General features: G+C 43.9%; 1 protein-coding gene across 6 annotated transcripts in view; it reads left to right on the forward strand.

The window, feature by feature from the left end:
* The window catches only part of Dgki (diacylglycerol kinase iota), a 438758-nt gene that overhangs the window by 175486 nt on the left and 236949 nt on the right, over positions 1-26323 (forward strand). For 3 of the 6 annotated variants that reach the window (XM_051151723.1, XM_051151725.1, XM_051151726.1), the window contains exons 1-3: positions 10030-10100; positions 11514-11570; positions 19959-20024. Coding sequence is in view for 2 of the 6 variants with exons in the window: in XM_051151727.1 (XP_051007684.1) it covers positions 10026-10100; positions 11514-11570; positions 19959-20024 (198 nt within the window). In the remaining 4 variants the exon portion in view is untranslated. Of the gene's footprint in view, positions 1-10025; positions 10101-11513; positions 11571-19958; positions 20025-26323 lie in introns of those variants that run through there. The other 3 variants (XM_051151727.1, XM_051151728.1, XM_051151722.1) reach the window with 2 other exon arrangements.

Genomic DNA, 26323 nt, shown 5'->3' on the forward strand with positions numbered 1-26323 from the left:
CCTCTGGGAACACAAACACTTCACAAGAAGAATGCTTTGGCTGATGTTCCTCAGAGCAAAACACACTGCTGGAAGAGCATATTAAATGGATTTTATTACAGTACTCCAAGGCAATTCAGCTATAGCCTAGAAGGAGACTGTTAAATGTGCAGTCAACCAGGTGTACTTCATAGCAAAGTTGACCAGGGTGTGGGTTGGATGAGGCCATTGAGGACTACAGACTGTTCTCTTGAACAACGGGGTGAAAGTGTAAGGGGTCAGTGCCAGCCTTGGCAGAGACCCATGATAGACTGGAAAGAGCCGTCGTTCTTCGTCACTATTATGGTTTGGATCCAACATTTCCCCCTCAAGCTCATGTTACAGATTTGGACTCCCCGCACATGGCTCTGTGGGGAGGTGGTACAGCCTTGGGGAGGCGGTTCTAATGGAAGGAGGATGAGTCTCTGGTGACTTGCCCTTCAAGCATCCTGGTCACTTGTGTCTCCTGTTTCCCAGCAGCCACCATCACCATACGTGATACACCATGTCCGAAAGCAGCAGGACCAAAGGCCTCAGGACTGAGAAGTCTGAAATCATGAGTCAAAAGAAACCTTGTCTCTCATTAAATTTATTATCTCAAGAATTTTGTCACAGTCATGGGAAGCTGACCAAAACAGTCACACTTGCCCCTCTGATTTCCATTCTCATCTCTCTAGATGAGGACCTGATCATCTACTCTGAATTATCACTGCAGTCCTGGTGACTTACTTTCATTAGGAAATAAAGACATAATAGAAATATAATCCGAATGACCCTTGTGCAGTCTGGTCTGCCATTGCTTGAATTCTTGATGACTGAATGTACTCTGTGACCCAACACTGGCACCCTGGGCACTCCTCAAATTTCCCTATGCCCTCATACCTCTGAGCTTTTCTTTGCACCTGCTCATCCCCCACCTGGGTTGCTTTACTCTGACTTCACACTCAGCCACCAAACCTTATGTCTGCTAACACATGGAAACGGGCATCTTTGAGCCTGGCAATTCTGTGCCCAGCAGACATCCCAGTGTTGACCTCTTCTCCCGTTAGGAGGCAACATTGTTTCCTAAACAACATGGTTTGAGGTCTTCCCGTATTGGAGTTTCCAAATGTCTATCTTTTAAGGCTAAAGTCAAGACTCCACCATCCTCTTTAGATCCTTTCCACAGGACCAGCGTCTTAGCCCCGGCTCTCTTTTCTACATGACAGCTTTTATTATCTGAACCATTCCTTAAATACAGTCACAGCATGCCTCTGCCCTGTTAGATGCCATTATTTCTCAAGTTCATCTTGTCTTCTCCAGTGTGGTACCAGCTTTCCCCAGAGTATGAATGTTTCTCTTTATGGCTTGCATAACCTTTTCACTCTGGCGCATAGGCGATGCTGGTTATGGTGAGCTGCTTGCCAAAGCCAGTGGTCAACTTGTTGTTAGAGCCACATGGTGAATTTACTTCTGTAGGACACATCAGCTCATCATGGCTACCCATAACTGGCACAGAGGGATTCGGGTGCATTGCTCTATGTTGGAACATGGCCTAAGGATTTTGGTGCACCCATCTAATTCTCCACCTGCTGTCCAGTTGTCCCTGATGCCCTTTCTTTCAGATATTTTGAGGTGTTTTGGATATCATTTAACATCTACGGTATTTGATAGAGCTGCCTCCGAGGGACATTTTCTCATAGGTTTTACCAGAGGACATTTCCCAATAGGGTCCCCATCCCCAGTGGTGATAGATGACGGCCTCTTCTTTAGCATGGCCAGCATGACTCAGGATGAATGCTGGCAGCTCCTAACTTAGGGCCAGCATCCTGCAGGCAAACTTCTGGGACATCTTCTGAGTTGCTCCATGACTCACAGACTCCTGATGACATGTGCCCCTTCGTCTAAAATCACACGGTCTTGTTGGCACACAAAGACGTGGTGCCGGCCTGAGTGCCTCTCATGGGAGTGTGCTAGAATTCCAGCTGATGACCCTCCTGGATGTTCTAAACTGTTCTGTACTGTGTGAGTAGAAGAGACACTGCAAATGATGATGGGGTTTCAGCGTGGCCTCTGATGGGCTTCAGGTCATGCCAGTCTTCAATTTCCCAGTGCCAGTTTACAGACTGCGTCCCAGGTTCTCCAGAGAAGCAGGGCTTGCCAAATGTGCTTGTCATTCCTTCTAATTAGACTTTAGAATAAATCAAAGAACTCTTGTTTTCATTTACCTTGAATTATACAGCAACAAAGTCCTGTTTGCTTAGCACAGAGATGCAGCAGTTTTCCCTTAAAGGATGCCATCTTTCTGACATTCTAAAGGCTTTAATGTGCTTCCCTTTGCCTCTGCACCAGAGAGAGAAAGAGGATTATGGCAGCCTTATGTGAGTGTGAGTTCTTCTCTTCACTCTCTCACCAGTGCTGCCAAGGCTAGGCTTTGGGGTCTGAGGTGTGGGGCATAGGAACTACTTTTGCCATTTGGCTGATTTGGTTCCAGGCTCTCCCTCAGTTTCTGATCCAGGAAGGCCAAGGAGCCAAGGAGCTGATGGGGCCAAGGCATCTGGGAGGTAAATCTCCCCTGACAATCCCCCACCCTTGCCACCACTACCAGCCTCCTGATTGATCTCTTTTTTTTGGGCCAGGCCCAGTAGATCTTGATAGCGCCCTAAACACTTCTCCTGGCTCCTGGGCCTTTAGGTTACTGTGTGGAGTATCACCTCTTTCTCACTGAAGCCTCCTCACATCCTCACAAGCAGAGATCAGTAGAAGTAGCTATTTCCCCATATTGTGTATCTGTTCAGTTGTCCTGGGAACTAGCAGAAGAGGCTGGTGACCCATGGGTCCTGATTCCTGCTGAGGCAGGAAAGAGCTGCCTTGCATCCTCCCTCAGCTGCCCTCTCCACTTGTGACGGAGATGGGTAAGGGCCAGTGGAGTGAGTGAGCTCCCGAGACTCCAGCAGGTCTGCAGTCAGTGTGCAGCATAACACGGTTCATGGTTAAGGAGAGATAAGGCTTGGCTGTCTACCTTACCAGGAAGCCGGTGGCTAGTCTTGTGGCACTTGCTTCTTGAGTTCAAACTTAGGTTGTTGGGAGTTGTGAACAGGAAGATGGTGCCAATCCTTTTGTAAACCCTCGGCCTATCAAACAGAGTCATCCCAGTCCCTAAGGGTCTACAGCTTTGCTTCTTCCCTTCCACTTCCATCCCCATCCTCCCTTCCTCCCTCTTCTTTCCAGTTTTGTTTTCTGTTCCTGCCCTCCCCCTTTCCTCTTTCCTCCTTTCTATTCTTTTTTCCTCTCTTCACTTTCTTTCCTTCTCTCCTTCCTTCCATTCATTTCTCTCTCTTTTTACAAAACTCTACGAACTACCGGCAGATATTCACTATAGCTTACTAGAAATCCTATCTCTTACTGGAAGGAAGGAAAAATAACCCTTTGTGGTGCTATATATAGGCCAGGGAGTTATAGCCAAGAGTTGTGGTAACTGGGATAGGGTTGCAATGAAACCCTCTGTGAGACAACTGTATATGTGCACCAGTGTTTAGACATGAGACAACTGTATACATGTACCAGTGTTTGGACATGAGACAACTGTATACACACACCAGAATCTGGTTCTGGTCCTTCTGTCCCTGGAAGCTCCAGCTGCAGGGGTTCTGGCAGTTTTATTCCTGATTGACCAGAGCTGCAGTTTGGTGAGTTGTCTCTACCCTGAGTGGCCGCAGAGCTTGCAGCATGGTAGGGGCTAGAGTGTCAAGCCAGTACTTGGCATGAGTCTTATCTTCCAGTCAGCTGATCGTGCCCCACCCTAAAGCACAGCATGCTGTGGTATTGTTGTTTAGATAAGTACTGATCACATCTTTATCAGACCCAGGTGGAGATACAGTGGGATGTAGACTGTACATTCTCATACTTACGTTACGATTCTTTTTAAAATATATTTATTAATTTATTCATATTACATCTCAATTGTTATTCCATCCCTTGTATCCTCCCATTCCTCCCACCTTCCCACTTTCCCCTTACTCCCCCCGCCCCATGACTGTGACTGAAGGGCACCTCCTCCCCTTGTATATGCTCATAGGGTATCAAGTCTCTCCTTAGTAGCCTGCTATCCTTCCTCTGAGTGCCGCCAGGCCTCCCCATCCAAGGGATGTGGTCAAATATGGGGCACCAGAGTTTGTGTGAAAGTCAGTCCCCTCTCTCCACTCAACTGTGGAGAGTGTCCTGTCCATTGGCTAGATCTGGGTAGAGGTTCAAAGTTTACTGCATGTATTGTCCTTGGCTGGTGCCATAGTTTGAGCAGAACCCCTGGGCCCAGATCCACCCATCATAATGTTCTTCTTGTAGGTTTCTAGGACCCTCTGGATCCTTCTATTTCCCCATTCTCCCTTGCTTCTCTCACTTAGAGTCCCAATAGGAAGTCTTCTCCTCTGACGCACATTCCTAGTAAGTGAAGACTTTCATGGGACATGCCCCTTGGGATAGTGTCCAGATATAAGTGAGTATATACTATTTGGCTCTTTCTGCATCTAGGTTAACTCACTCATTATGATCATTTCTAGTTCAACTCATTTGTCTACCAATTTCAGGAATTCCTTGTTTTTAATAGCTGAGTAGTATTCCATAGTGTAAATGTACCACAGTTTCTTTATCTATTCTTAAAGCAGCCATGACACCTACCTCACACACTTACAGGCTACTGTGCTTATTTTGAATACCAACAAGTACAGAATCAGGAACCCCTTAATAAGAGTATTGATGTTTAGAGCAGCAAGTGCAGATAGCTTTAAATTCACTGGTGAGAACAAATCAATACAGTCTTTACAATTTTAGTCTTTAAAATGTGTTTAGTGTCTCGGACAATTTTCAGTTTTTAAATAATGTTTTGTGCTATGTTCTGTAACAAATGAATGTTAATATTTAAGAAAACATGGCCATTTAGATGCCCTGTTAATTATTTATACTTGAATCAATTCATCATTTCTCAGAGTGAAGGAAATACTGGCTTCAATAAGATTTTTACTGGGGGAATGCGAATGTGTTTGGAATGTGTCTATATTCCTGTGTGTTATAAGTACCCACACTGTATTTCCTTTTGTATTGGTAATTTGTGTTGCTGTGATGAATGTGCCAAAAAGAAATAAGGGAGGAAAGGTTTGCTTTGGCTCAAAGTTTCAGCAAATATTCAATCCATTATCAGTGAAGTGGCAGCAATCTGTGTTGGTGGCTAGTTACACAGTGGTAGACCAGAAAGCCAAAAAAGCAGATGCGAGCAAGAGGTGGACACAAAGGCCTGACCCTTCTCGTAGACCCTGGTAGACTCAGGTCTCCCAGTCAGGTCTCACCTTATAGATGCTCCACAGCCTTAGGAACTGAGCCACACACTAGAGGGTGGATATTCAACACATGAGCCACGGGGCACAGTTCAGATTCAGATGGTCTTCCTGTATTCGTTTTAAATCTTCAAAGCAAAAATTCTGTATGTTCTGAGCAACATCTGCCCAGAGACTTGCTACTCAGCAGTATCAAGTGACTTTCCATAAGCCAGACACTAACATCTGGATACGTAAGCTGCTGTGGCTGGGTGTGAAGCATGTTGCCAAAGACTCATGAGTTGAAGGCTCACTTTTCAGAGAGTTGCACTTTTGGGTCATGTATGAGAGTGCCTATGAAATGGGGTGCTAAGGAGGAAGCAGATTTTAGGTGATGCCTTTGAAGGGTATATCCTGTCTCCTCTCTTCTGTATCCGGCTGTTGTGAAGTGGGCAGCAGTGCCCCACCAAGCCTCTCCACCACGATGCACTGCCTCAACAATAGCTTACTGAAAACGGGACCATGGAAGGAAGCTCCGAAGCCATCAACCGAAATAAAGTCTTCCTCCTTTTAAACTGTATCTCTGAGGTATTTGTCTGGAAAAGTCGCCAGTTAGCATGCCGGGTTCAGGAAACAGCTTCCACCAATGGAGAAGATGAACCCATGTTCTTTATATTTACTGTTGTGGAAAAAGACCTTGGACTGTCATTGAGAATGTACTCACTGGTCTTTGTGTATGATTACTGTGTCAGGCAGGGTTCGCTAGGGGAACAGAACCAATAGAGCGAGGTGTGTGTGTGTGTGTGTGTGTGTGTGTGTGTGTGTGTGTGTGTGTACACCCTACATAGTCTTGTCTTCTCTCTTACATGTATATCATGGAGGGGGACTTATTGGATTGGCTTATGTGATAGGGGTTAGGTAGATGGACATTGGTTGCCTGGGTGTTGTACCCAATGACTGCACAGTTCACAGTGCAGAGACTAAGAACTCTCTGGAGAGTCATTGGTGTTATCTATGAAAGAAGGTAAAACAAACAAAAAAGCTGGAATTTGAAGTTGAAAGAGAGTGTTGTAAGCAGCTCAGGATACATATATTCAGGATGAATAAAGCACAGGCCTGGTGGGCAGCAGGCTGGCTGGTGGGTGGTGGGTGGGCAGGCAGGCTGGCAGGCAACTCTTTTTGCCTTAGACTGCCTAAGCAAGCTACTGCCCATTGTTGACCCTACGTCAGTTAATCCTTTCTGTAAATGCCCTCATAGACACACCCAAAGGTGCGTCTCCCAGGCTTATTCTCAATCCCACGAAGTTGGTAATGAAGAGCCATCAGGGCTGTAAACATTAATTACCTGACTTTCCAGACCGAAAGCAGTTTAGAGTTTGTCACTTCGGAAGCTGAAGGGAGCAGTGGATCGCAGGGAGGTCTGGCCAGAGGATTAGGCAAACCGACTGATCTTCGTAGTAAGATAAATTACTCAGTGGTCACGAATGGGAGTCCAGATTGTGGCTTGGGTATCCTTCATCAAAAGTCCCAGAAACATGCAGCATATCTAAGAAGGTCTTTAAAAATTCAATATTGTTTACATAAAATTAGCTTTGGGACTTTAGCACTTTGTTTCATATGTTGTCATCCATAGGCTTTCATGCTTGAATTAATTGAGATGAATGTTATTAGTGTATTTACATAACCCAGAAAGCAGACAGGATATATATTAACCCTGTGGTTTTTACACTCCTGTAAATCAGGAAGTGACTTTGACTCAGCATTCTGACATGAAAAATCAAGGAAAGGAGGTGTGTGTTCCGGTTTCCATGAGTACACATGACCTTCTAAGCCTGGTCAGTGTTCACCTTCATACCTTCCACATGTTGCTGGAGAAACTGGGGTTTCTTTTTGTGTGTTCTCAGTCTCATTAATAACAATTTTATTAGAATTTATGAGAAGAACAACAGGGCAAGCAAGCTATAAACCTTGGCAGCTGCCTGGAGGAGGGAGATGGAGAAGAGGAGAGGAGATCATGCCTTTGGGGTCTAAGAAAAGTAGCCTGTTACATCCTCCACAGTTATGTGGAGAGCAGGGACTGACTCTGACATGAGCTCTGGTGCCCCATATTTGACGACCTCCCCTTGGTGGGGAGCCCTGGTGGCACTCAAAGAAAGAATAGGCAGACTACCAAGATGAGACTTGTTAGCCTGAGACCATAAAGTGGGGGAGGACATCCTCCTCAGACATGGACCTAAGGGAGGATAATAGGGTGGGTGTGGGAGGGCAGAGGAATGGAAGGTTATGAGTGATGGGAGAACAATTGAGTTGTAATCTGAATAAATTAATAATAAAAAAGAAAAGCAGCCTGTTTTGCAATGGAGGTTAACAAGCAGCTGCATGGTGGAAGGAGTGTGGGAAGCTAGGAAAAGAGAAGCTAGAATGTTAAGTGAGGCACATTTATGCTTCTGGAGAGGATCTGAAAAAGACAGAAAGTAAAGAAAAAAACCCTACAGTTTCAGAACTCCGAAAAGTGTACATACCAAGGTGGTACTTCATGTGGCAAGCAAGCTGTATGGGAAGAGGGGCTTCTGAGAAGTGTATTATCTCATTAAAGGAATAATTATTCCTCCCATCTCCTTCACATGCGTTCACAGGAATCTGCCCTTCTGAGGGGTGGACTGATGGCCAGGTGATTGTCAAGCCCAGTTGGAGTAAGTCTTAAGAGAGGAGACTAGAATATGCAGTGTTTAACCTCCCAAACAGATCAGAAAGTCATGTGACTGCCAAGAACCAGAGACAGAACTCAGATTTCATTCTTTTTTCCATGAGATGGTAGCTTTCACTTAATAATCAGCCAAGCCTGGTATCTCTGCATTTTTTTTTTTTTTCATGTTAAAAGCTATGTGGGGAGAGGCTGTTGTAATGTATCTTGGGTTCAAAGCAGATAATGAGGAAGCCCAAGCTCAATATCACAGGAGCCTGGTACTTCCTGTAACACACAGTGCCTTCTCGGAGTGTCTGGTGCTCCGTTGGACTAAGTAGAGGACACTTAGGCACAACGACAAGAGGAGGTAGGACCCATTGATAAGAAGGATGCTTTCTGGAAATCTACCTTAAATGTTTGCCCATTTTGAGTGGCGTTGCCTGGCACGTGTGTGGTGTGGTCTGTCAGTGATGGGCTGGGCTGTGCGACATCAATGATTATCAACTCTGGTTTCCTTAGCTTCCTGGTAACTCATTAGCAACATGACTCAAACATCACATACACTTTCTGCAGGTGGTGCTCACACAGAGATCTGGCCAGGGTATCATTGGAAAGAGAGGAGCAATGGCTATTTGTTTATGAGCATTCTGGTTATGAAAATTGCAGTCAAATTTTAATCGTTGCTACTGCTATTTTGTAGCTGCTACTATTGCTATGGTTCTTACGTTTCATATTCTTCCATCCTAGTCCTTCTGGTTTTGGCTCTAGAGCAAGATACTTTGAACATTCTCCTTAGCTGCCTTAGTTTTCCTTATTCCTTATTGTTTGAAAAAATACATGCATTGAGGTATGATCGAAACAACTGTGTCTTAACACAAAGAATAACAAGTAACTCATTAAGTAATTAATTAGTTACATGGTTCAAATTTATCACTTGAGGGAAGGAAACACTAGTTTGAAGAAGAATCCTTTGGGGAAAGTAAATATTCACAGTGTATAGAATGTTTAAGATCCTTACACACAGCGTTCTGCATTTCGTGTCGCATTGGCTCATCCCACCCAATGGAATTATCCAGGCAGCTCTTCCTGCCTGTCCCTGTAGAGGCCTCTGCACAACCTAGAGGAGCGTCTAGAGGATGCCAGCAAGAATGACTTCTGGAGGCAGTCATCTCTGCTCATGTCATGTTTGGGATTTTAATCACTGGAGACAAGATGGACCACAGGAAGCTTTTCTCTGTGAATTTAAGCACGTACTCATGATCATGAAGGCCAAGTTGTATGATGCTTAGGAGCCAGACAAGTTGGTTGTGCTGTGTCCTAGTTGGCCGACCTTGGACAGGTCACTGGCTGTATGTGGGTTTTCTCATCTGAGAAGCACGGGTAGATAAGGGCTCTCCCTACTTCATAAGGCTGTAAAGATGAAGTGAATTACCATCTGTGGCTTGCCCACGAGGACAAAGAGCAAGACCTGTCTTCTTCTTAGTGGTCCCTGCTCTTCTTGTGGCTGTTTGCCATTGTTGTTTCCTGGGTGTGAATCCAGACTTGTATTCTCTCTCTCAAAGATCTGGGTAGAAACCCAAGTAGCACAGAGTAGATTTGTGCCTAGGACAAAAGCTTAGGGCTACCAGCCACTGAGATAGTAAGGATGGAATGCTGGACTTTACATAAGACATAAGAATACTTGAGTCTGTCTCTCAGGAGAGGAAATGAAATGTAAGTGAAGGTGAGTAAACGTCAGAATAGTTTTCATTGTTCAAGGGTAACACTCAACACTGGTGTAACAGAATAAAGAACTTGGCTTGAACATAAGCCCTCTTTGTAACAGGTGGTCATATTTGTCGTCATGTTTGGAAGAAGACATCTCGGTCATTGCTGGTAGATACACTTTACGTGTTTAGGCACTTTCAATTTGCTTAGTAACAGAAGTAATTACAATTTTGCATGACTTACGGAGTGTTGGCTTCAAACCAGGCAAGTCTCCAGAACAGCTTACTAACACTTTTTTCCCTTGTATTTTGACTTGAATGTTGTAGAAATCTGCGCTCAGGAGGAAGTGTGCGGTCTGCAAAATCGTGGTGCACACAGCCTGTATTGAGCAGCTAGAGAAGGTAAGAGAGCGCCACCTGCTGACAAGTATAGTCACTGTAGTTACTCGTACCAATTTCTGACTTCAAAACAAAAGCAAAAACAAAAACTGTGAGTTCAGTGATCATCAGAGTAAAAATGAAAAAAACAATGCATAAAGGTCACTTGTCCTATTTTCTTCCTCGGTTTAATTTGATATTATGTTGTATTGACTTTTGGGAAAGCTTGGCATCTGTCAGTCCTCCTCTTCCACAAGGTGTTTCCTTTAAAGGGAAAAAAATGCAGTAACCATTTTAAGATCGTAGCTTCCATATGTTTCTCCTTGTGACTCCATATCTCCCTAAAGTAGCTCTAAGGGAGAGAGGCAAGCCAGCTGAAAGCATCTTCTAGACTCTGCTACAGACCTCACTTTGGCTGGTGCAGCATTAATGTGTGGCTGAGCTGGGAGCGGCATCCCACGGGTGGTATCTTGTCTCCAGACATGGGCCCTGAATAGTCTATTCATTTATCATCTGGGAGATGGGAAGGTCTCTAGTAGAGTGACTTGCCCCTCTAACGTGTAATCCTTCCCTTGTGTCCAGGCGAGACTCTCTGAAGGTATCTCTAGTCCCTTGCTGCCCTTGGTAAACACAGCGGGACTATTTTAGCTTTGTACAATATTTGCTTAGCTTTGCTCGCACCACAGGCTGCTGTCAGCGTATATCTTACAGCCATGCCTAGCACTTTGAATATGTTCTTTCTAGTCCCTGCTCTACTTTACTCTAAAGTTTTATTTATTTATTTATTATATATACACTATTCAGCCTGCATGTACAGTTGCAGGCCAGAAGAGGACATCATCACGTTATAGGTGGTTGTGAGCCACCATGTGGTTGCTGGGAATTGAACTCAGGACCTCTGGAAGAACAGTCTGTTCTCTTAACCTCTGAGCCATCTCTCCAGCCTCTACTTCACTCTACACAGGAGCAAAAGTGGGCGGTGAGGACGCCTCCCCTCCACAAAGGAAGGCAGTGCTGAGTCCTATTACAGGGACGATCTGTGCATGTGTTTGAGTGGTTATCACACTTATCAGGTTTATTATTTTCTACTTTTTTAAAGATCTAACTCGACTGGGTGGGTTCAGCAGCCGCGTGCTTTGCCTTTGACCCTGATCGCCATTCCTCAGACTCACAGGCTAAGAGCATTTTTGTTAAACATTAGATTTCATCAATGAAAATGCAGCAACGCAGGCTGGAGGTGCAAAGTCATTTGACATCTCTGTGGATTATCTCGTTGAGATGCTTTAAGGAGACTAGGAATAAAATAAGATAGATTCCCTATTCTCTGTTGCTGTTGATATATATAGTTTTAATGTCTACCACTATCTGGTTTCAGGCAGTTCTAGCCAACCTGATGCTTGTTATTAACATAATAATACTTTTCTTTTCAAATGGCAGATTAATTTCAGATGTAAACCAACGTTTCGGGAAGGAGGCTCCAGATCACCAAGAGAAGTGAGTTTTTTTTTGTTTGTTTGTTTTTTTTTAGTTGTTTCAGAGAGCATCTTAGACTCTCATAGGTATTATTAAACCCCCAGGGATTCACTTAGGATTGACAAATGAGCTCTGTGTCCCTTCATTATACAGCAGTTTCTTCTTAATATGCAATAAATACAGAGAATGGCCGAGTCCTTCCAGCACACTGAACTGTATCCTGTCGATGGAGTGCTTTTATTTGGGAGCCAGAGTCTTAGTGAGCGGAACAGAACAGTGGGGATGGGGGGGATGGTGAAACTCACGGGGCAGGAAACAGAAGCCTTTCCTTGTCTTTTGGCCAATTCTTCTTCTAGTGTGGGTCTAAGCTATTGTGGGGGTGAGGGTCATCCGTGTCCATGCCAGAGTTGGGCTGCTGATTTCAGAGCCAGCCTTAGTGTTGTGGGAGCCAGGGCACCTTATCTGTTCTGTCTCTGCTACTGTTTTCATCTGTGAAGTAAAACACACACCTGTCACAGGAGGAAGTCAAGCTTCAGCACTCAGAACAACACCTTATAGCCGGGTTGTTAAGACAGACAGACATATGGGAATGCAGAGCAGTCTGTTTGGTGATGGGAGCATAAGGGGAGGGGCCAGTATGGAAATAATGGTGCTTCCTGTGCCTTTCTGTGGAGGAGACAGCTACCACAGTTCAGAGAAAGGGGGAGGAATTTGCCCCCTCCCCCTGTATTATTCTAGACAGTCTAGAACCAGGACCCAAATTGCACCCTCTAGTCCACAAAATAAATGCTTTCAAGTTGCAGACTCCGTCCTCCTTAGAAGGCAGTGTAGCATGCCCAGTGCTGCCCACTGTCTTCCAAGCGCTGTCAGCTTATATCTCCTCTTTATGAATAAGAATTCTTGGTTAGCACGCTTCCTTTATTTACATTCCTGGTGAGACAAGTTTCAGTTCCACTTAAAGACTTACCCCTTGGAAACATTCCCAGCCAGCGTACTCCTCAAATCAGGCCTGTGTAATGAGAGAGAGAGAGAGAGAGAGAGAGAGAGAGAGAGAGAGAGAGAGGGAGGGAGAGGGAAGAGAGAATTGGCCAGATGAAGAGATTCCTGGAAGATGTGGGCACTGACTGCATCTTCCAGGGCCTATTTAGGGCAAGGGGTGAGATGTGATAGCTACAAGATGACAGCCTTCTAGACAGAATGACAGCAGCGTCACACAAGCACGGGTGTGAGATCTTAGGAAGATTTGTGACTTGGATGACAAGTAAGAGCTAGACAATGACAGTCCTTGGAAGCCAGGCTAGAAGTCATCGGGGGATTTGGAAGTGGGCATTGCACTTTTGAAGTGGAGTATATTATGCTGACTGCAGTGTAGAGGGAAGGAACATCACGTAGCTCAGGGCTGATATTATTGGGGTCATAGAAATCATCTGAGCAGCTCTTGCCATAGGCTGGCAAAGGAATGATTGCATCTGAGCTAAGAGAAGCATGGTTGGGTGAGGTGAGGTTAAAGATGGCCCCTTGGCAGGAATTAGTAACAGGTGAGTTTAGGCTGTGAAGGGGGTCAAGCTTCAGGTGATCAAAACTGATTAGGTTTTGGAAAAAGATGACATGAGGATGTGGCTGATTTGAGGATGCGTTTGAGAGGTGACAAGTTCAATTGCAGAAGCATGAGGTTTGAGGTCTCCTCTTTGGCCCTGGATGGATTTGCCCAGGAGATGTCTGGGCGGGGAAATGAGTTTGGGCCTTGTAAAGAAGAATAGTAAGTTGTTTGTGAACGGTCATGACAGGCGGAGACTGATTAGTTCCATGAGGGTAGAAAAATACAAGGATTAAGGGTAGATGATGCGTGAGTACAGAGGAGATCACAGTGAAGAAAGAAAGACTCTGTAGAGGCCAGACAAAGGTGGCGAGCACTCGCAGCATCAGATACTCAGGAGACTGACGTAGGAGGATTCTTTGAGTCTAGGACTTGAGTCTGGACAATACATGAGATGATGTCTCAAAAACTGAAAGGGGAGGAAGAAAAGCAATGTTTTATTATAATGAAAATAAGAGGATTGAGAAACAGCAGGGTGAGAGGGGAGGTGGGGGGTGGTTAGAGGTGGTGGTGGTGGGAAGAAGATAAACCAACCCTTCCGTCCGTTGCTTTCTCCCACTGTTTTTCCCACATGGCAGCAATGGTTGAGGGAAGTGTAGACCAATGGTGGTGTCCTGTCTTTGGTGCGTCCCTGCTGAGTGGCCATGCCGGCTGGAAGGTCATTCAGTGGCAGCGCAAATGAAGATGTTTTCCTCAGGAAAGTCAAAGGGACAATTTGCGTTCTTGAGTTGGAGGTACTGAGCCTCCAAGGGGCATATATGCCCTACCACCTGTTTCCTGCCCTTTTCTGTCTCTGTGACTTTCTCTCTGCCCCACTCTCAGTCATAACTGTATGTAAAATGTCTCTATTGAAAGTCTCAAAACAGGTCTTCATTGATTGTAGAGCTTCTTTTTTTCTGAAACTGGACCTTCAGTGGAAATCTTGTCAAGGACTTAGTCTCTATTCCTTTTCTGCCTCTCAACTCCTACCTGCCCTGTCTTGAGTATTTACATCAGCAAAAGCATGTTGTCCCAGTTTCCAACTGAAGGAAAAGATAAACGCTAGCATTCCTCACCTACCAGCTGCCCTTCTGATGTTCAGCTCATGGCTAAGCGTCCAGAAATTGTTATCTGCATGGATTACTTTTGGTAGGTCATCTTCTCGCACATCTGCTTGCTCTTGTCTAGTCTTTTCAGTCCACTTTTTGAAACCGTGTCTGTCAGTGTTGCTAATGATCATATAAAACCCAGTAGGTGTTTTTTGATTCTTCTCCAATCTTCACAAAAATGCCTAGAATATTCACACACTCCATTCTTGAGGGCCTCCTCTCTCTACATCAGCAGCACTCTTTTATCTCTTGGACTTTTCCCTTCGCTTGGCCATCCCTGCCTACCTTCATGCCCCTCCCTCAGCCTCTGCATCTCTGCAGGGGCTCTGTGGGTTTTGGAATTGTCTGTATTCTCTGGCCTCTGCCCACTGTCATCAGGAAAGCAGACAACTCCTGCCTTTATGTTTACTTCTAATTTATATTTTTTGCAATTCTATTTGACAAGTCCATTTAACATACCATTGTCATCTGAAATATAATAGATCAAAATCCAAACTATTATGACCATAAAGCATTTTTTCCCCAGATCTATTGCAGCCATCCAATTGCAGCCACTGGGTGAAGGTCATATTGATCCTTGCTCTCTAGTACTTTCAACCTGGAATTCATTTGTCAGTTGTATTTATAAAGGTGTTTCAAATCCATTCATTTACCTGCATATCTGCTGTCAGCAACTTTGACTAAGATGTGGGTATTTCCCACCATGACCACTACAATCACTTTCCTGTGACTTTCCAGCGACTTTCCTCAACTTACTCATGATTTAAGAGGTGTTGTTGTTCCTGTTACTAAAAGTCAGGCCAGGATCTTTTTTACTGGTTTCTAGAGCATTCAGGTCATGAAAGACCTGTGTAGTTTGACCTTGCATATGTCTCAGCCTTTTCCAGCTGCCAAAGGGACATTCTCTACGTTCTAGAGACACGTGGCAAGGTATCTTCTACTCTTTGATACTTCCATATCTCGTGGCAATATTTAAGGTATCTCAGCTTCTTTTTATATTTTCAGCTGAAACATCACATCCTCAGAAGTTGTCCTAGTTGGTCCTGGATGCTATAACCACACACTGTTTCATTATCAATAACAAGACATTTTTAAAAAACAGCTTTAGTGGCTGGGAAGTCTCCGATCAGAGTGTCAGCATGGCGGGGTGCTGATAAGAACACTCTTGAAGTTTTCAGATCACTACCTTTCTGTGTCCTTATATGGAGGAAGGAGACAAAGGGTCCCTGGGGTCCCTTTTATAAGGCATTAATTCTATTGATGAAGACTGTCCTGGTCATGATTTCCTGGTTTAGAATTTCAATATATGAATATTTTGGGGTAACCCATCAGCCTGTTGGAGAGCTCATCATTGTTGCCCTTTGTGAAGAGGAAGCTTATTAATCTTTGCTAAATATCTTGTCCTGTTTATTCAAGTCATGCTGTGTGTCATAATTAACTCACATTGCCATTGGCTCGTCTGACAGTATTTCTCCCCATGAGTGTAAACCTTAAGGATTTCCCATGGACATAGATGGACCAAGAGATCAGTGAGCATGTACTGTCTGGATGCATTTGTAAAGAAGTCTGTCTATTTCTTGCAAAGCTGATCAGAACTCTTGGTTTATGAGGGGCTTCTGAAGACTAAACTTGTGATCCCGACTCACTCGAGTTTCTTATGTAAGGGACTTAAAGCCGATCACTCACTGTAAATGAAAGGTATTCTTGTTAGAATGAGTTTGACTTGGGCTCAAATCCACCTCCACTGCTCTCCTACTAATTGGTTAGAGTCTGGAGACTCAAGACTGCTGGTTGCTGAGCTCTACCTCTGTCAGGCAGTTTCTTAGTGAGTCTTTGTGGACTCCTTCTATGTCTGCCTTGTGAGCCCAGCTTTCTTACTCACAATCTATATACATTGGATTATGATTTCTAAGATTTTTTCAACCATTTAGTGAATAAAAGTTTGAATTGGATTGGCTGTTTGAAAGTAACTGAACAATGATATTATATATTTCTGCTCCTAATACTGAATGTGAGCCTTAAAATAATGTATCACTGATATTTTAACACCCATAAGTAATAGCTTTTCCCCTGCCTACTACTTGAAGTGTTATGTAAATAATTCAAAAACTGTGATAGATGATAAAAATATATTGTTTTAGAAGCCTTGGTTGGCCTTCTCAACAACAATTTATCAATAGTCACATACGCAGTGCAAGGATCTCAAATCTCACACCAGTTCACCAATGCAAGATGTATGTGTTATGGTCAGAAGAACACGGTGTGAAAATGTAATTTCAGCCCAACAATTCAGGAACTCTTAGTAGTCATCTTAAAAAAAAGTGTGAAGAATCCAATTTCAGCCTAATAATTTAGGAGAAATGAATAACGGAAGAAAATCGAAAGCCTGTGGGAAAAAGGGTTAGAGAGCAATAGCAATCTGATGGTAATAATTTCTCTTTTCCTTATTGATGAAAACAGTTAATTGTCCTCCTGCTTTCCCAAGTGGTAACTGCATGGTTTAATTGTCAAATAAATAAGTTTAGGATTCTATTCGATTCAGTAGACATTTATTGACTATTGACTTAGTTCCAATGATGTTTAAGCCCCAGAATAAATTTGTTTTAGGCCTAAGAAGAACTCCAAGCAGAAAGATGTGTAACATCTCACATCCTACAGCTAGAGCTTGCGGAGAGTTCCTTGGCTTCTCCTATAACAGTGATTTTAATCCATTCTTTTATTTGTATCTTCACTTCCTCAGCTTCCTATCTGCTCTTTGGAAGGGAAATCTTTATGATTTCTAATGATAGAGTCACATAAAGTCACATAAACACTTCCCACCAAGTTAGGATTTAAAAATAAAATCATAAGTGGACTGAACTTCAGAGCGCTATAAATCTGCATGCCAAATGTTCTACGCTATGGTACAAATGATCTTGTTGGCCACCTCATTTCTAAGTCACTGTTGGTTTGTGGTAATTACTGGTTTAATCTGTTGAACAGAGCTGTCCCTGGCTAAATGATCCCACGAGTCAGTTGTGACCTCTCATGGATAATTGCGTCCAATTCTTACAACATTTCTCTTCTTAAATTGATACTGAGTAATTTGTAATCTTACCAAGTATAGAATTTCTCTTCATATCAATGGTAGTGTTTATTTTCCTTCAGTTTTTTGCTAAACTAACAGCTATTATATTAAACATTTCTATGCCTGTTAATTATTATTTGACATTTTGATATATTCAACACTTCCACTCCTGTTCTTGCAGTTGTTTTCTGGAGTGTCATGTGGAAGTGGCAAATCTAATCTTTCAGAGAAGAGAGGCAAAGACCTGGTGAGAGGGGAGCCTACTCCCAGCCAGTGAATGTGGCAGTGTTGCTTTCACTCTTACATTTTAAGTGAACTCTTGATACTTAAGTAAGATCAGGTTTTCGATGGAGGAGTAGCCCCACAGCAGTGTGAGGTTCAGTGTACTGAGGTGGGTGGAGACTCCTGCCCTCCCAGTCCTATTGACAAGCAGGTATGACAGGTATGTCGTCTAGAAGAGGGTGAGGTTTCCGCGCCAGTGTCACCTGGCACAAGAGCACTGGTGGGTCCAGGACCTTCATTCCCAGGCAGTACAGGTTTTGCACTGAGCTGATGGGATAAACACCAGCAGCTCGGTGGTGGCACACTGTTGCAGTTGCTGTCTTGAAAGCCCAGGCCAGCCATTGTCCCTGTAGGAGTTGAAGCTCACATGGGCATCTGGCATCACCTGTGCCCAGCCCAGTCCTTTCAAGTTCTTGAGGGAGAACAAACAGTCCTGCTCAGGAATCCTGATGGGCACGCATTGAAAGAGGATCTCTATATTAGATAACTCAGACAATTGCATTCTAATTGCTTCCTAATGAAGAGGGAAAAATGGTTTCCAGGGCTGAAGAAGACGTGGCAGCAACTGCTATGACAGCAGGGGAGGAGGCAGGGAGGGGTGAGGACACTAAATTACAATTTACTGATTCAAATTGAGGCATTTCAGTATTTTAATGGCTCTGGAACTTTCCTGGTGCGTTCCTACTGAGAAGTGTCTCCATCAATTATTATTCTCATGACGATGGAAACAATTACGATGTATAAAATATTACTAAAAGTGGGAAGGATTACTTAGTAAGGGTCAGCTGTTCCTACTAGCTTCTTCCTGAAGGCAGTATAAAATTGTGTCTTTGTTTTGTTGAATGGCAGCCTTAGGACAAGCCAGATGAAAATGACATTGATTCCTGGGACCATTCCGTGTCTATATCTTACTATCATCAAAAGACCATCATCCCTCCAGGGACCTTATTTTATTTTACTTTAAACTGATTTGATATTAAGAGAAATAGCAGTAACATTTCAGTATTAAAAACGCTAATGTGTGTTGGAGGTCTCCTTGTCACCTGGAATTTCATGCTGTGACACAACCAATGAGCTTGCCTCCTTCCCTCTCCCCCTCCACCTTCTTTCCTTCCTTTCACACACTGGTTTGTTTTCTCCCATCTAAGTATTAACCAGATCCACTATTAGGCACATCCAAGATGGGTGGCTCTAAGCTGACCTGCATCCTTTGTCTACACTAGAACAGTGCCTATACCACGTAATGGGCAATCTGTTGGCAGCATATTTTAAGGGTACTGTTAAAGGCTAAATTCTATTACAGTCATGCTGGTATCAGGCAAAGTATATTTTCCCAGAAAGGCCAGGAGTCAAAGAAAAAGAGACACTTTACACTGTTGGTATAAGATGGATGCAGTGCCCTAAGGCTTCTCACTTTTTTTTTTTTTTTTTTTTTTTTTTTTTGAGACAGAATTTCTCAGTGTATCCTTTGCTGTCCTGGACTCACTCTGTAGACCAGGCTGGCCTCAAACTCACAGTGATCCGTCTGCCTCTACCTTCCGAGTGCTGGGATTAAAGGCGTGTGCCACCACCACCTGGCGCTTTTCCTTATTTTTAGTGCTGTAGATGATGGGCCGTCTTGTAGTGTACTCCAACACCGGGAAGAGATGGAATTGCTTGACCCCCGTGATGACCATCTACTTGGGATGGAAAAGACTTTCCTACAGTTCATGACAAGAGTTGACCTTGAATGCTAGTCTATGTCAAGGCGACCGAGGATGTACAAACAACTTTCACCTGCATGCCAGTCCCCTTGTGCTTGACACCTCTTTTCTTTGGCGTTTCTCTTCTTTCACTTTATCTAGTGATTCTCAAACCAGTGTCCCACATCAGGGGATGTTTCTGAGGGTTTTATCTTTTAAATTTTGTTCAGCTAGAAGGTTTAGTGTAGTGTGGCATGTCCTGCCATGTGAACCATTATGTGTGCATTTGTTCAGTTGTATTTGAGGCTATTCCATGGGCTTTTCAACTTTGCACCACTCTTTAGGGTTTTCTTTTATGAGCCTTCCTCACCTCCCAGCTGAAGGTCCTTTAGACTGTTCCCAAACCTACCTGGGCTTTGGTAGTAAGAAAGTGCAGTGAGTTCAACCTGCGGTGCCCTGGAAAGACAAGGATGGAGGGGGTGGCGAGTGGAAGGCACAGCGCAGTGGGTCGCTGCGAGTGGAGAATGAGTGTGTTCACACTTATTGCCAAACGAGTCACACCTCCACATATTTGTTTTTGTGCTTCTATGGGTTTGGAATGGAGCTTATGGAAATCCACAATCCAAAACATCAGACACGGACTGCTGAGGATTGCAAATTAAAATGTATTCATTCCACTGTGTTTTCTTGCAGAACTTTGTGCGTCATCACTGGGTTCACAGGCGGCGGCAGGAGGGAAAATGTAAGCAGTGTGGTAAGGTAAGGGCCCAGCCACCCACGGCCACTTCAACGGGCTCCTCCGGCCTTGGCAAGCACCCAAGGTAGATGAGTCCTGTCCCTAAATGTGATGTCCCCGCATCTTTCTTCCTGAGAGGCCTTCTTTCTTCAAGTCTCCTTCTCAGTTCTTCTAGAAGTCTTTACAAACAGTGACCATCTAAATAAAAGGAAATGATGATTGTTCCCCCCCCCCAGAGAAATGGCTACTCTGGTTCTCATATTTTGTTAGATGCCCTTTTTGATGCCCGTCCTATTCATTTGATCAGCAGTATAAAAAAAAAAAAAAAAAAAAAAAAAAAAAAAAAGAGGGTGATGGAGCTTATATACAAGTGTGGGCAAATATATCATGATACATAACACAGTACAGACCTGTCTAGAATACCACATGGTCAGACTCTAGGGACATGTTGCTTTGTTGGGACACTGTCTAGTCTCTGGTAAAAGATGTTTCCTTCAGTGGTGGGTCTGTATGCTCCTTGGGGTGCGGTGACACTTGGAAGAGGGAGGCGAAGCAAGGGAGGTGGGCATGTGACTAGATGCCGTGAAATGCCATACTTTCTCCATCGATTGATTTGAGATGCAGCTTTTCCTAGTGTACAAGATTGACTTTACAGATGCCATTGTCTGCCGGGACAACGAATGTGTAGGACACAGCATGGATTCTGCTGAATGCTGTCAACAAGGAGCCGATGAGCACCAGTCCAGGGCAGTTATATGTTCACAGAGAGCAATGTAGTTTGGGGGAATATATTCCTTATCAGTTGATTACCAATTTATTTACTTAATCACATTCCTCTTTTGGGTCAAGTATCAGGCTGAATTGATTGCATTTTTTTTTTTTTTTTTTTTTTTTTTTTTAACAATACAGGCATACTTGGAGTCTGGGGCAGGGTGTGAAGACACAAGGGAAAATTGCATTGATTTTGCTGTTTTGCCTTCTGTTTGGGAAGAAAATATGCTGTAGCCATTGGTTACGAAGTTCTTTTATGGAAGGCTATAGGGCACGGCCTTTCATTATAACTAGTATTATTTGTTTCGTTCAGCACTGTGGCTTTCAGTTAGTTCTCCTGAGGTTTGGGAGGAGGAGGGGCAGAATAGGATAAAGGTGGAGAGTGACGTGAAAAGAGATGAGAAAGGAGGGAGTGGAAAGGAAGGTTGCATCTTCGGCCTGGAGAAGAAGGCCAGCCCTCTGTTCTCATATGACATCCCTGCATGGGCTCCGTGTACCTCTTCTTCTGTGGTGTGCACTTGGAGATTAAGGTGTTTTGCTTCAGGGATTGTAGGCTATCCATAACGGGGGAAAGATGAGGGTGGGGAGAAAGGGAGAGAGGATGTGGAAGAAGAGACTGACAAGCAGGGTAGCGAGTTTTGGCATCCAGGATGTGATTGTGGTGATGCTCTTGGTGAATAAATTTCATTCTTTGGAAAAACATTGTCCTGAAGAACTCTGTGCCTCACACCACTCAGTGGTTTTGGCCATAATAGATTGGAGATTTCATTAAATGAGAACCCATAAATGCATTGTCTTTTGTGAGGAATATTCCCTGGAGCCATATTGCATCTTCTTCATAACCTCCTTTTATGGTGGCCTAGTCAGCTAGCGGGGAAGTGCTGGACTTTCTGTACCCTGTGATGCTGTGGCTTTGCCTCCTTCCCTGGCCGGTGCTATTGGGCAGCATCCACAAGAGCTCACAGCTTGCCGAACACCATGGATATCAGCTGACAGGTCCTGGCTCATCACACAGTGTTCCCATAAAATAGTGCTGCTGTGTTCGTCTCCTGTGTTTATAGTCCTGTTGCCTATAAATTCTTAGGCTCAAGCAGTTATGAGATGGATGCTTTTGGATATGTGTCTCCTTACTGGGTAATAAACAGCCATCCTCTGGATCCCAGCTTCTACCCAAGGCTGGAGGCAAGCTAATGATTCTGTTTCCATTTGCAGAGGACGGGATTGGAAACTCACTTCCAGTCCAGGTGCTTTGTGTAACTTTTATTAGTACTAGTGCCAATTCTTTCACTTTCTCAGATTCTAAACCTCACCCATCTTCTCCCTCATGCACAGGCGAGCACAGACACACAGATGCACGTGGGGGAGGGAGGCAGTGAGACAGACAGAAGGAGGGAGGGAGAGAGAGCACTCACAGGAGAGGAGAGGAGAGGAGAGGAGAGGAGGGAGGGCATTTTCCATTATGCTGTAATTACTCATTGAGGTAGGATTAAAAAAGAAGCACTTCACTTAGGACAACTTCCTTATGTGTTTGTGTGTCATTTCACACGCACTTTCTGATAGTTCGTAAACATTGAGGATTTCTGAAACAACACTCGTTGGTTGTCAGTGGTTTCAATTTCTACTTTTTAATTCAACAATAAAATAAATATTTGGAGTGGTATCCTCTTGAACCTTGAATGTGCGTCTGACTGTGTGTATATGGCTGTTAGTGGTTACCTCCTTAGGGAGTCCCTGATGCCATCGCATAGTTCAACATGAGCTAAGCCCCAGCCTACCGTGTCTGTTACCAGTATGCATAGTTGTACATTGCCGATCATAGTCTGGGTGATGAAAGAGGCAGATTGATTCAGAGAAGGGATTAGACTCTCATACTCAAGTCATTCAGTCTGGTGAGAGTTTGATAAATAAAAAGAATATTTTAAATGTGTAAATAGGGTGTGGTGGGGACACTACAAGAGATGATGAGGATCACAAAGATGACTGCTGACAGGGGACCCCGAGAGATGGGAGACTGTGTGGGTCACAAGAGTCAAGAGCTGAGATGCCCTCCCGGCTAGGAACATATATATCTTTATTTGCTTCCAGTCACTAATAGCCAAAACCAATGCAATGTAGAGCCCAAGGCTAGTCCATAAAGGCCAACTTTCTACTATGGGATGCAGCATCTACAATCTGTGTTTAAAGCCAGGATACATGCTAAGTTTGCCTGTCACTAACTCTTCTTTACCATAGCCACTGTGTCCATTCAGCCCAAATGCACTCAGCAATGAGCTGCCTAAAGTTCTTTAATATGTCAAAATGTGGAGGAAAGTATAGTAATGATTATAGTTGGCCTGATCCTTCATTCCTTCCAAGTACCAGGCATTTAAACTTACCAGTAAGTGTCATTGTAGAGATATGTTTGTCTTTTATTTCTTTGTTCAGGAACATAAAAGTATTATAAAACAAAACAGCTACTTTTAAAAACTCACAAGTCATATTTTTAGTGATTTAATGTTTTAAAGAATTAAATGTACTTTAATAGCATTCACAAATATTACTTATATTTTGTGTGTACAAGTGTTTTGCCTGCATAGATGTCTGTGTACCACATGCATGCAGTACTCTCTCACAGAGGCCAGAAAAGGGTGTCAGACTCCCTAGAACTGATGGCAGTAGTGAGCCTGGGTCCTCTGTAAGAACAAGTGCCCTTGACAACCGAGCCATCTCTGCAGCCCCCAGACATCAAATCTTGAAAGCGGTTTTTTAATACCATGATACTGAGTGGAACCTGGGTCTGAAGCTCTGGTGCTTTTCAGTTCGCTAACTAAACACGACACATCAGCATGAACTGTTTGTTCGTGGAACATGTACTTTCACATGTGTGTATTTCAGAAAGTTAAGTATATGAAAACGACTCTTTGTAATGGAGATTGTTCAAAAACTACCTTCAGATGACTGTGGCGGCTAGTATGTAAAGTACACACTTAAAGTATACATGATGGTTTTTGGAATAGGTAAATGAGAAGGTTAGTAGAAACATTCTGTGGGGTTTGGCTGAGATATAGTGAAAGGGATTATAGAGTTGAGAACTATTGGCACATACCTGGGGCATTGGGGGGGGGGGGTGTTTCATTAAAGAAATGAAAGACCTGTTCTATAGAGTGTGTGTGCACCAGAATCAACTTACTCTGCTAGGTTTGGGGTGAGGCCTGCTGAGTCTGTGTGCACTGGTAAGGCAGATGTGGTTGTTCACCTACTTGTATGTTTGTCCTGCAGTAACTGAAGTGGCCTTTCCCACTAGTCATAGGAAGACCACGGAGGAGGAGGAAACTGGCTAATTGAACAAGGGCACAAATCTGTCTAAATGGTCTGTGTGGACCCTGCCAAGGAAACTGCTGGAAGCCTGGCTTTTTTCCTGTCTGTAACTGAGAACAAGAGAGGCGTAGCAACAGTCACCGCTTTGCTCCATGTAGTAAAGTCGTTTCATGGTGTCCTTCTTTGGCGTCTGGCTTATTTCACTTAGTGTTGTGTCACTTGTGTTCGTGTAGGGAGGAGAAGATGGAGGTAACAGTCACAGGGTACAGTGTTTCAGTCATGCAAAATGAGTAACCCCTAGAGATCTACTGTGTAGCATGGTCCCTGTAGTAAACACATTGTGTGGGACACATGGCATTTTGCTAAGCTAGCTCACTTCCTTCCTCCCTCTTTCCTTCCCCCCTCCTACCCTCTCTCCCACCTTTTCCTTCCTTCCTCCCTCCCTCCCTTCCTTCTTTCCTTCCTTCCTTCCTCCCTCCTTCCTTCCTTCTTTCCTTCCCTGCATGCTTCTTTTTGTGGTGCTTGGAATTGAACCTAGGGCTTTGGGACTGCTGGGCAACCATACACCACTAAGCTACACCCACAGACTTTATGTAAGCTTTCTTTATTTCTGAAACTAAAGCAGGTGGGAGAAAACTTTTGGAGGCTATGACTATGTTATTGGCACCATTTGCGGATCTGGTTTCACAGGTATATGCTTATCTCTAAGCTCATCAACTTTTATATTTAAAACCTACAGCCCTCTGCATTTTATTTGCATTACAAAAACATTAAAAATAAGGAGAAAGGAGCTCCTCTTCGGTCCTCTGGTGGATGTATCCTATCGTTTCACCCCACAGAGCCATCCTTTCTCTGTCTTTGGCCTGTCAGTTTCCTTGTGGGTACAGCCATGAGGTGCCACTGTAACCCCAGAATCCTTCGTTCGTTCTTCAGTGGTGCCCCGCTCTCTCATTCCTTCTGGTTGCTGCCGCTGGGGCTGTTACTGTATGTGAATTCAAGTCACCATATGTTGGAAAGTCGCAAAATGCAGGACATAGCCAGGATGGGGACATGCTCCAATGTTCCAGCCAATGTAAACTTCCCTCCTGCTGGGGCTCTCTCCATCCCAAGGCAGGTGGTCCTAAGACACATGTCCGCGTGTCCTTTTTTCACTTTAATGGCTGCACATCACACCCCCTTTTTTCTTTTTCTTCCCCAGAATCTGACTCTAGGCATAAGCCTAGTGATAAATCTTCAGTCTTCTAACTTTTCATGACCCTGATCTCTACACACATTCTGTATGTGTGCTGCCATTTGGTATTTTTACCAGAATGTAATATGATACACTCACAAGTAAAAAGATGTTCATAAGATGACCACTTCAAATATAGTTAATTGAGAAGCAAACTATAAAAAGTTAATTAAAACACTTTTTGAAATATTTACACCTTTCTCTCATTCATAGGCACAAGCATATGAGAGAACAACTGTGTTCAGTGTATATGAATATAAGACTCAGATGTTATTGACAAGAACTACTTCCTTCATGTACACGAAAAATCGATTGCAACCAATATCCGAATAGCGATAAAAACAATTTAATATATAGCAGAAGAGAAGGAAATATATTTCCTTGCTCTTTACGTTGACAGAGCATATATACACACAAAACACCCTCCCCCTCCCCCACACAGTGTCTGCATATAAAATACATAGCATATGTGCAAACACTGCTGTTCTTATTGGTCAATAGACTGCTGTGGTGGTTAACCTTGATTGTTAGCACGACAAGATTTAGAATCACCATGGAAGGCAGTGTGAGTGTGGCCCACAGGCTCCAGTGCTGGGGTGAATAAAAAGGAGAAAGTGAGCTGAGCACCAGGACCACCCCTTCTGCTTCCCAGCTGCAGACACAAGGTCACCCACTGCTTGATGCTCCTGCCATCATGCCTGCTCTGCCATGACAGACTGCACCCTGTACCTGGGCGCCCCAATAACCCTTCTTCCTTTTTAATAAGTGAGTTTCTTTCTTTTCTTTTTAAATATTTATATATTATGTATACAATGTTCTGCCTGCTTTCACTCCTGTACTCCAGAAGAGGGCACCAGATCTCATTATAGAAGGTTGTGAGCCACCATGTGGTTGCTGGGAATTGAACTCAGGACCTCTGTTAGAGTGGCCAGTGCTCTTAGCCTCTGAGCCATCTCTCCAGCCCTACCCTCCTTTCCTTAAGTTCCTTTTGTCAGGAAGCTTGTTATAGCAGTGGGAAAAGTA

This window comes from Acomys russatus, chromosome 10, assembly GCF_903995435.1.
Source record: "Acomys russatus chromosome 10, mAcoRus1.1, whole genome shotgun sequence".
NCBI lineage: Eukaryota > Metazoa > Chordata > Mammalia > Rodentia > Muridae > Acomys > Acomys russatus.